The 11,830-nt window shown below is 41.8% G+C and overlaps 1 protein-coding gene across 1 annotated transcript in view; it reads right to left on the reverse strand.

The window, feature by feature from the left end:
* The window catches only part of SYT9 (synaptotagmin 9), a 116,038-nt gene extending 104,690 nt beyond the window's left edge, over positions 1-11,348 (reverse strand). The window contains exon 1 of the mRNA XM_042443360.1: positions 11,202-11,348. Within this exon, the coding sequence (XP_042299294.1) occupies positions 11,202-11,348 (147 nt within the window). The remainder of the gene's footprint in view (positions 1-11,201) is intronic.
* Between the last annotated feature and the right edge of the window lie 482 nt (positions 11,349-11,830).

Here is an 11,830-nt window from a genome sequence, read left to right on the forward strand (position 1 = left end):
GGAGGTTGGCGCGGCTGTGCGCAGGAGGCGCCACCTCCCTGCAGCCTCCTCTGCCCCAGGCCTCGCTGCCCTCCTCTTCCTCCATGCGGCCATGCGCGGTGGAGGAGGAGGAGGGCAGCGAGGCCCCAGGGTTGCCCAGCAACCCCGCTGCAACCGGGCTTTTCCCGGTTTTTGGCTGCACCCGTGCCGTGACCGGGCAGGTGCAGCCAAAACCGGGAAAAACCCGGTTGCAACCGGGTTATGGCAACCCTAGATAAGGGAGACTCAGGCTATATGTGAATTTCTTTTCACATATATTGATAAAACCTATTAAAACAACTCAAAGATTGGAAAGGTCCTTTTTATTCACCATGGGCTCTACTGAAAATGACACGAAAGCACAGAAATTACACAAGTGTACTGAAGCAGCTGCAGTTAAAAATTCAGGGAGATAATTTGATCTTTCCCATGCAACAGTTCAGAATTCTATAGAACTTCACAAAAATGGTATGCCCAGGGATCATGAGTCAATGCACCATGTTTAGATGTCTCACTCTCCATTCCTAACGGTTGTTGGGACAGAGGAAACTTTCTTCATAATTTCCAATTGACCACCCCTTGTTGTTTTATCCAAATCTGACAATTTATAGTTATCTAAACTGTGATTTATTGAAACAAGACATCCTCAAATCAGCTATAGTTAATTTAAAAAACTGAAGCAAAAGTGACAATTTTGAGCCCAGAAATCAGATGAACTCCAGGTTTGTTGTGGTTTATTCGTCTCAGTGACAGCTTTACAATGCCACCTAATGCTCTGAAAAGCTATCATCAGTACAGAGTAAGAAGACTTTGTGTTGAAAATAATCAACTATATCCTATTTTGAACTCAAGTCCATCAAGATCCAAAACCATGAAACTATGCAGTGGATCACACTGCTTTGCTTAAGTTAAAAAACAACAACCCAGAAAGTAGGTTGGTTATTGGTATATACAGTATAATTCCAATCAGTCAGTCAGTCAACCTTTATTATGCATAGAAAAACAACATGCATTTACAATAAAACTTCAGGATCATTATTAAAATTTAAGCCATAATCTTGTTGCCTCCACCAGAAAATTGACCATTAACCTGGTAATATGTGGTACAGTATAATTAATGGGAATAACCAGTTGACCTGCATCTAGACTAGTACTGTATTTTAGTGGCTGCCCCCCTCCCCCGTGTACCAGCGAGATAAGAGTGTAACAAAAGTGCATAATTACAGTGTTTAGGCTCCAATGAGCATTTCTGGGAAACTAAAAATCACTTCGTGGCGGGGTACAGACCGCCGCTTTGCGGCGCTCTGCCGCCGCCACCAGTAGGTCCGTGGGGGAGCTGGAGCCTTCACACGGCCCGACTCCCGCGCGGACCGAAAAAAGAAGCTCCAAAATGGAGCTTCTTTTTCCCTCCCGCTTTTGAAAGTAGCGAGGCGCCAGGGGCGCGCTCGCTACGTCACAAGCGGCGCGACGCGTACGGACACTCAGCGTCCGATACGCAAAGATGGCGCCGGCCATGTAGAAGGGCTGGTGCCATCTTGTACGGACGGAGTCCGTACTAGGCCCAGGGGCGTCTATAAGAGACGCCCCTTTTTTAAAATGGGACGTCCGGAGGACGTCCCAAATGGCGGTGCAGAAAGCACCCATGTTTCAACAAAAGGGATGGATGCAATCCATTGGGTGTCATAAAATAAGGGGGGGGGAGAATCCCTTGGACCCTCTAAAGTTGCCCACTCCTGATTTAAGTAAACTATTGCCAAAACTGGGAACCCCTATGTAAAAGTGTTTTCAAAAACTACTGGCTTTTCATTGCTTTTACTCTTCTAACTGATTTGCTATCTTATATACTTGCCCCAACCATGACCAAATCCTCTAATGCAAACATTTTCACATGAATGAAGTTGCAATATTAATAATGTTAGAATCAAGCTAACAGCACTAATTAGGTATAGTTTTTTCTTAGTTGGTCACATGCTGTTACCACCATTCTTCCAGTCCTTGAAAACCTGAAGAGACATTCTTCAGATCCCATTAATTGCCTTCCACTAACTCAATGAGACTGCTTGTCTGAATAAATCAAGCTGTCTTTGGCCTGTCTACTATGGATGGGTTTCTGCTAAGCCACAAAAGCGCTGCCTGCCTGCCTTGTCCTCCTCCCCTCTCCCATAAACTTAATATACTTTTTTGGCTAGGGTAAGACATTTGACTTCTGAGCCAAAAAAAGCAGACAACAAGGGTTCTTCTAACTGTGATGTGGGGATATTTCAACAACTGTTAAGAATCTAAATGCACTATCCTGAAAGACATTCTGGTAATTTTTTAATGGTTGTCATCTGAACCAATAACAAACCAAGCACTGTTTTAAGAACTACCAATTGTATTGTGTTTATATGTAGTAATATTACTGAGCTCCATCGGACATAACAAACAATATGAAGATTGAGCTTTGTATATGCAACTGAATCTTGAAGATGTTTGTCTCTTAGGTGAGTGTCCATATCCAACTATATAAGATGTATATCCTGTTTCAAATGTTGTACTGCAAGTCTGCCATACAGAATCAAATACAAGCACCATGATAAATCAAGAGTTCTTCAGGCTCATAGAATTATGCATGGTGAAGATAGGAAGAAGCCCTTCTCCTCCTCTCATAATACTAGAACCTAGAATCATCCATTGAAATTGAGTAGTCAGAGACTGACGACCAATAAAAGAAAATGCTTCTTCACAGCACATAGTTAAACTGTGGAATTCATTGCCACAATATATAGCTGCCAACATGGATGGGTTTACAAGGGCATTAGCTGAATTCGTGGAGGATGGGGCCATCAATACTTACTAGACTGCATGACTATGAATATACAGTCGACCCTTCTTATACACAGATTTTTTATACATGGATTCAAGCATCCATGGTTTGAAAATATTCAAAAAAAGTATAAATTTCAAATATCAAACCTTGATTTTCCATTTTTTATAAGGGACACCATTTTGCTATGTCATTATATTTAATGGGACTTGAGCATAGACGAATTTTGTTATACACGGGGGATCTTAGAACCTAACCTCAGTGTATAACAAGGGTCCACTGTAATTACAAGAGGTAATGTGTTTCTGAGTATCAGACCCTGGAAAATGCTGGATGGAAGGGACAGTAACACTGCTAGTGGGTTTCCCAAATCCAACTCATTGACCATTTTGGGGACCGAAGGCTATTACTAAAATATCTGGACTGATCCAGCAGTGCTCTTATGCCCCTCTTCCAATTCTGGTTTTTCAGGACAAGACAGCATGCTCGTGCATCCAATCCAACCATTCCAGTGGGGTCAGCTAAAAAAAAAAATCCCATATATCTTCTACCTGCAAATTGTCTATTGTGATGTTTAACTCCAGCAACCCAGCTTGCCTGGGAAGCCGCAGGGATGGGCTCAAACAACACAATACACAAGCCATGGACAGAAGAGCCATGTTTTGTTTAGCCATTCCTACTTTCAGGAGAATGATCAGGCAGCAGCTTCTGATTATCATAGAACCTCAGGGCAGACACAACATTACATCTCAAGCATACAATTGCTCAGTCCAGGTGCCTATTCTGCTTTCCGCTGCTACCGCAGCCACCCCACCATGATCATTGCTATGACAGTGCTGACTAACACATGGGTTGGGAAAGGAAGAGCTAACAGGACAGTCAACTCATTTTCTGAACCACATGAATGTAGACAGGATTGTGCCTTCTCATCAGTTTCTGATATGGGTGGAAATGTCTGTCCTAATCTTCCACAAGGCAAATTTATTAACTGCAAGGTAATGGTGAAGCACATCACATTATGTATTATTAACAATCTGTATCCCTACTTTAAGATTACTGGACTCTTATTGCCAGTGTATATATGCTCCTTAGAAAGACAGACACATACACACAGACCAGAATTTAAACAACAACAAAGATGATATATATATATATATATATATATCCATTCAAATATTAGAGACAAATATTAGAATGGGGGAGTGGTGGACGTAAGAGCCCAGCCGGATCAGTCCAGAGGCCTTGATAAAATGCATGGTGTTGCTTTAACAAAAGAAAAAAAAAAGACTTGCTTGTAGAAAAATAAAAGTTTAGAAGAATACTTTTACCTCAACTGGTTTTGTTTAGTCGTTTTGCAACTTCTGTACTATATACTGTAACTATTTTGCTTTAACCTATACCAGAATCGTCCCTGGGTCCCTTTCTGGTAGAAAGGCAAGATGTTAATAAAAAAATAAAATGCACACTAATGCAAGGAATGCTGAGCACAGGATATTCCCCCTTCCCTGGGAAAAATGCTGCTATAATTGTATCAGTGCACATTATTTTTTTCAACACTCCTTTTAAAATGAGTATGACTTGAGCTGGGAAAGAGGGATACTTTAACAACTATATATAAAAGTATTACATTTCCCAATCAAAGAAAAGTGTCTTCTGCAAAGGATTCCAAAAACCTCCGAATGCATCTAAGGTTTTAAAATAAGCATACTTGGGAGCGGAACTGAAGCAATTCCTGAATAGGAACTGGATGAAAACTAAGTGGAAAAGAGCACTGAGAATTTCAGAGGGGGGAAAAAACTAATTCAACAAAATCCAACTCAAATAAATCATCTTGGATGCTGTCTCAAAAATGTTACATAGATCTGAGCAGCATGACAAAGACAGAATGAAACAATCATTTTATAAACGTCTTGACAGCTATCCATCAGTCACACCTGGTATAATTTATAGCTACAGCTCATCTTGTGAAACCCATGTTTAATTTTTTATATATCTGCCCAATTATGTTTAACTTTTATGTTTAAGATCTAGTGCTTGAAATGCTTAGAATTATTTAAAACAGAGGTTGTGTAAACCCAGCTCATATTTAATGTTATCCCTATCAAATCTGATGAAAGAAATTGTTCCTCAGAAGAGGTTAGGTTGATCAACATCCCTTCAATTAGATACCTATCATCACTTCCAGATAACCAGACAAGGAAAGTTCTTTAAAATGGGGAAGGGTTGCTTCCTTCTATGATACGATATGCTAGAAACAATAAACCCTGGTAGTTTAGATGGGCAGGAGAATCAGAAACAATCTTCATAGGCTAAAAAAATTAGTGGATTCATTTTCAGGGCTGAAATAGGTAACTGGTCTTCCAAAATAATTTTTATGCTTTGTTTTCTCCACTTTCTTTTGTTTTCCTTTAATTATTTGTCAGCCTGGAAATTACAGTGATGGACTTGTATAAAGCAATATAGCTACTGAATATCATACAACAAACTGTGGTCACAACCCTCCAATAAAGTCAACAAGACATGATTTGTTTTCTTTTATAGATACATGTGCAATTTCAGAAAATCATCCAACATTCTAATTTAAATTCAATACCCTTCTTATGTATTCAGGACAGCAACAATCATCCACAGTGTCCTGCCTAAGAAAGAAGAGGTTTGAATATGCATTGTCGCCCTCCAAACACAATTTACTCCCTATTTTCATTAATGCAGGGATGAGTGCCCAAAACAGCAGCATCCATGCACAACCAGGAGGTTGAAGAAACATTAAATAAAAAGCGGGGGGGGGGGTTAAGGGGGATTCAAGAGATCCATTTTATTTAATTCTGTACATACAGGGACATCTGTACAAAATCCAACACTGTCATACTATGTAAAGAGTCCAGTGAGAACCGAGGATGCTCAGTAGAGACACACAGCACCTAGATGACTTCAAAACATTGCTGAGGAAAGACTGAGGAGAAGGTTAAGTCTCTCCCTGGAGATTGTGTGTGTGTGTGTGTGAGAGAGAGAGAGAGAGAGAGAGAGAGAGAATGGAAGACTCATGGCTATAATTTCCTTACTCTACTTCTTTCCTTCTCTTACTTCCTCCATATGCATGCACACACACACACACACACACACACACACACACACACATAAAGTCAGAGAGCACACCTTCACTGATGACATTTCTTGATTCACACTGAAAAATATTTATTTTTAAAATATCTCCAGAGACAGAAAACATTGTATGTTGGACATACAATAATGTCAAAACTGTAACAAAACAGTTATATCTTTATTTGGCCAACTAGCATGCACAATCTATCTATCTATCTATCTAGCAAGCTTTTGAAGCTCTACTGGCTTCTTCATCAGTCAAAAGTGTGAAAAATCATTCAGGAGTGGAAAAAAGAATGTTAGTCATAGGCCAGCATTTTGTTAAGATGTGGTTCTCCTGGACTTTAAGAATCTCCCAGTATCCACATGGCCAGAAAGATGAGGAGCCCACCTGCATGAATACCCCTCCAAACCATCTGAACTGAGGACAACAACCACAACATCTTGACAAAATGCATGCCTATGAAAAACATTGTCATTTTGCTTTCATTATCCTGCATGATTTTTTAACATCTTTGTCTGATGAAGAAGCCAGTGGAGCTGTGAAAGCTTGCAACATGTACATTGTGCATTTTGGTATGATTTTGTGGATTTTGATGTTATTGTACTTTTTCATAAACAGAAGTAAGAAATGTCCAGAGAAATTCAAAATATTGAGACCAGGATTGGGCACTAGTGTGTCTACCCAATTCCTGTTGCCAAATTAATGTAAAGGGTAATAGTAGGGTAATAGTAGGGAGATGAGTTTCCTTGTCTCATTTCTTATTTAGTGTGAAACATCGTAAATACAGCCTTCCAAACACACCTTCCAAATGAAAGCAGTTTACTGATTTCACACTCCCAGTTAGAGGTGTGTGGAAGGGAGATAGTAGCTGAGGATATTCTTGCTATACAATTCATGCTCAACAGTGCAGATTATGCTATGAGGGATTTACAACAACCCTGTATTGTTGCTCAGGGGCATCAAAACCCTATAGCAGGTGTCGTGAAGCTGAAAGAGCATCTTGCAACAGTGTTATTCACTGCTGTCATCCCCACTTTCCAGGCTGGACTAAGCCACTAATACATAAAAAGATTGCAATCACATTCACTGTTGTGCCTCTGCTCTGTAAGGTAGTGCTAAAAAGACTAGCTGATGGCATGTAGACTACTGTGAATACTGTAGTTTAGAGGTGGCTCTTAGAGGTGGCTCTGAGGCTGATATGTCTATACTGTCAAAAAACCTTCTCTGACTTACAGCCTTATCACACTAGACGAATCCCTCTCAGAAACGGGAATTTAAAAGTTGAAAAAACCCACAAACAACCCATGGGATGTTTTTCAGACATGTTTGCACCAAACAGAAATAATGTGAAAATAAAGCAAACGGAAAGTGGACAAAAACAACACTGTTTTACTTTCGGGAAGTTCCCAAAAGTAAAAAAGGTATCATTTTGTTCACTTTCCATTTGCTTTATTTTCACATTATTTCTGTTTGGAAGAAACATCATCTGGAAAACATCCCTCATTTTCAGGTTTTTTTCTACTTTTAAATCCCATTTCTGAGTGGGATTCGTTCAGTGTGATAAGGTCCTTACACACAGACAGGTTGTCTTTATGTACAGATTGGCCTTCAAATACTTTTTAAAACATGCACATAAGTTACAGCAGAAACCCCAGCCTTTGATTGTCAGTGAACCCAAATACATTTACTTAGAATGCATCTACACCTTAGAAATAATGTGGTTTGACATCACTTTAACTGCCATGGTTCCATCCTAAAGAATCCTGGGAGTTGTAGTTTTGTGAAGCAACCACACTCTTTGGTAGAGAAGGCTTAATACCCTGCAAAACCCAAAATTCCAGAATTCCATAGGATGGAGCTACAACACTTAAAAGTGGTGTCAAACTACATTATTTCTAAGGTGTACTGTAGATGCATCCTCCAATGGAGTTTACTTTGAGTTTAATGTGATGTACTTTCCAGTACATTAAAATCAGACTATCTGTGGTTCTAGCAGAAATAAAAAGGCGTTAAGGATGCAGTGTTTCAAAGATCATGGTTTAGCAGCAGATCAAAGAAGACCCAAGCTGAAAAGAGCAAAAGGGGGCCATGGAAAGAACAGGTATCATATATCATGAAATACCTTCTGTATCCAAGACCAATGCAAATGGATGGAGTCACACAGGATGATTTGTTTGCACATTTAAACAAGCCTTCCCCAATCCTCTACATGTGTTGTACTACAACTCACACTGCCGACAACCAATGGCTTGCTGGGGATAATGGGCAGTCAGGTTGAAGACAGGGTTAGGCATATTCTGAATGCAACTTTCACACATACAACTATACCAGGTGCACCTTAGGTCTCTGAGAAACATGTCTTTCATGAAATACAAATCTGTAGATACAGCCAGAAGAATTTTGAATTCTTAAAATCAACAGCATGGTCAATTTCACATGTTCATGGGTAAAAACAATGTTTCTTGTTTCTTTAGAAAGGGGGGGGGGGCTTCTTCAAGGAAGAATTTAATTCCAAACATTATCAAAAAGATTAAGCAATGAAAGATGCTACTCTAAAGACATAATCCAATGTAAATCCCATAATCAGTCCCAAAGGCTGGCAAGCTGTGCGGTCAGAAATCACAGGAAAGAAGCTCAATGTGCTCACCAGTATATTAAAAAATGCCACTATTGGACATTAAATGGGATTGTACTTCAGGAAAACAATGATTTAGAGAACTACAATCATTGCAGCTGCTGCAAATTCCAACTTCTTGCTTCCCCCTAGTATATTAAACACATTTATTTAAAGTAAATCCCTCCTGATTCAAATAAATATACTTCTGAATAAGCATGTTTAGGATCACAGACCAAGAAGTCATTTCAGGAAGGAAAATAAACCTTGATCACTTTGACAATTCAACACACAAATCTTCCTTGAAGTTCCTGATTATCATCAAGCAAAATAACCAAGTCTTCTGACATCTCAAAGGCTTACAAATGTTATTCCTGACACACACCTTCTTGGACTACGCATACGACGTAATAAAACATGTCAGTCTTTAAAATGCTACAAGGCTTGTAGCTGCAAAGCACAAAGAGGACACAAAGTGTAGATGAATTTATTTATTTGATTGTTTACTTTATTCAGAAGCCGCCTTTCTCCCAGGGTGGGATCCATGGGGGCTTCCAGACAACAACAAATTAAAAACGTTGACAAAATGCTTTTAAAAACAATTTTAAATCCCCACGCTAAAATTTATAGCTAAAATGCTATAAAATCATTTCAAAAATTACACAAAATTAGAAACAGCTAAAACATAAATCTAAATGAAGACCATCCTTGCTTAAAGCACGAATTTATCAAAGCCTGCAGATCAGGTTCAAACAAACTCTGAACGCAAACAACTTTCCCCAGCTTAACTGCTGCCTATGCAAAGGGACAATCTTCTTGCTTTAAGCAGTTCCAATCCAATTGTAGTCAGGAAACATGCTTTTAAGGCAAACAAGATTTCCTGCCAGTGGGTTTCCAGAACCACTTTGTTTCTAATGGAAGGCAAGGTAAAGAAAAGAAAAGAAAAGAAAAGAAAAGAAAAAGATGTTTATCATCTGGTGAATGACAGGAGAGCTAATACGACAACTTAACAGTTCTATCACATTTTACTCCTTTTAACTGTTGTGTGTTTGTGTGTCAGACAGAGAGGGAGAGAGAATCATCTGTAGGTGTATGAAAACAGAGAGAAGCTATTTGTATCTCGGAGTTCTCTAATCCCTCAGTTACTTCGAAGGAAAAGAAAAACGTGTTCTGCTTATGCTAGAGCAAACTCCCCCTGATCTCAGGATTGCATTCAGGCTACTCTGGTTCCTGGAGAGGTGCTTATTTGCTTCATCCTTCAGGTATGCACTGTCCTTAACAGCAGCAACGGGAACGAATCTAAAAATACTTCTGGTGCCACTTTAGGTTGGGCTACGACTGCAATCTATTCAGTGCCTCCCAATGCTGTCATTGTGCCTCCAAGTCATTTTGACTTATGGCGACCCCAAGGCAACCCTATGGAGTTTATCACAGAAAGGAGATTGGGAGTTTATGCCATAAATATCCCTGGGGAAAATTGCGTAATTACGCAAAACGATTTCACACGACTTTGCACAAAACCCACCATTAAGCAGTCACAAAGAAACTACATTAACGCACCTCTTTTTTACTTTCAGGATTTCAGCGACAATGCATTTCTGATATTACTTTATTTGGGCAATTGCGCGCAATGATCCTTAGCACAATCACTTGCCATTTTCGCTTTATTTGTGGGACGCTTTAAAGGTACTTTAATCTCTCTATAATGCTGAAATCCCCCCCAGTGTGATAAGCTCCATAGGGTAGCATGGGCAAGTGCAGGTCTTACCTCTGTGTAAACAGGGATGAAGTGGGGTCTTAAAGGTATAGAATCACAGAGACCCCTCGAGGACCATCTTAGTCCAACCCCATTCTGCCATGCAGGAACTCACAATCAAAGCCCTCCTGACCGATGGCCTCTGTGTGAAAACCTCCAAACCTTCATGGCTTTCTGAGGCAGCCTGGAGGGAGCTATAGCCAAACTAACTGGATTCTTCTCACCAGCATCTCAGATCTAAACTCCTCCATCCTCTGAAGCGTGGAAGGAGTTGGCACTGAAATCTTGCCAAGTGGGTTTAGGAAGCAGATGGAGGGGAGGCTTGGTTGGAGGGGGGACTTTCTTGTCACACCGGAGGGGGAGATCCTGGCCCAGAGATTGGGGGGGGCACAAATGGGTCCAAGGGTCCCAGAGGAAGAAGAAGAGAAGGCTCCTGGGATGGATGGGTGCTTGGCTAAACCTGGCCTCAAAGGAGGATGGGGGCAGAGGGACCAAGTGTCCTCATAATAGTAATAATCATAATAATCTCCTTATCTCAAAGGAGGACAAACTGGAGGGCACTCAAGGAAAAAAAGAATAATGTAGGGCATGACCAAATAAAAGCTCAAAGCACTCATAGAGCTACATCTCCACACTTCTTCTTCTCCTCCTCCTCCTCCTCCTCCTTCTGTTCATTCCGAGTCATTTTTCTTTCTTTCCCCATGTGAATATTAAGAAGAAACCTAAAACACTCACTTATATACTTGAAATACCTTTCCTCCTTTGCACAAAACGTGCAAAACAGGGGCTGGCTCTAAAAACACAACAAAGCATCGCCGCCTGCGGAAGGCAGAAGCCAGGGATGTCTCCAAAGGGCGGCTGAGAGAGTGTGACCTCCCTAGGGTTATGCTACTGACCTGGCTGCGGGGGGGCGGGGCCTGCCGCTGGCCTCGCGCAGGTAGGCGCTGAAGGGCCGGCAGCTGTCCACCTCCAGGGTGCCGTCGGCGCAGAGCTCCAGCAGCAGCCGCAGGGCCCTCTGGCAGACCGCGTCCTCCCGGCCGCCGGGCATCCTCCTCCTCCTCGCCGCCGCCGAAGGAGCCCCCCAGCATCCTTCCGAGGGCAGCCCCCGACACCACCGCCGCTCACGCCGCCCCCATCGGGAAAGGAGGCTGGCCCCACTTCGGAGCGGAGCGGAGCCTACGCAGCAGCCCCACTCACGCCACCAGTTGCGCCCAGGTTCAGGTGCGCGGCTCTGGAGGAGGAGGAGGAGGCTTCCTCAGCGGCGCCTCCTGGCGGAAGGAGCCTCCCTATGTACACAGCCAGAGGAGGAGGAAGGAGGATAAAGAGAACAAGGAGAAGGAGGAGGAAGGGGAGGAAGAAGAAGGAGAAAAAGGAGAAGCAGGAAGCGGAGGAAAAGGTCTTGGTGGTGGTGGTGAGGGCACTGTGGGGCTGTAGCCTAGCTTGGCTTTTCCAGCTGAAGTCCCTCTTTTTCAGGGTGGCCAGAGGTCCTCTTTTCCGGGAAGTCTGCTACATTTCAGCCTTCTGTCCTAG

Source organism: Sceloporus undulatus, chromosome 1 (assembly GCF_019175285.1).
Source record: "Sceloporus undulatus isolate JIND9_A2432 ecotype Alabama chromosome 1, SceUnd_v1.1, whole genome shotgun sequence".
Lineage (NCBI taxonomy): Eukaryota > Metazoa > Chordata > Lepidosauria > Squamata > Phrynosomatidae > Sceloporus > Sceloporus undulatus.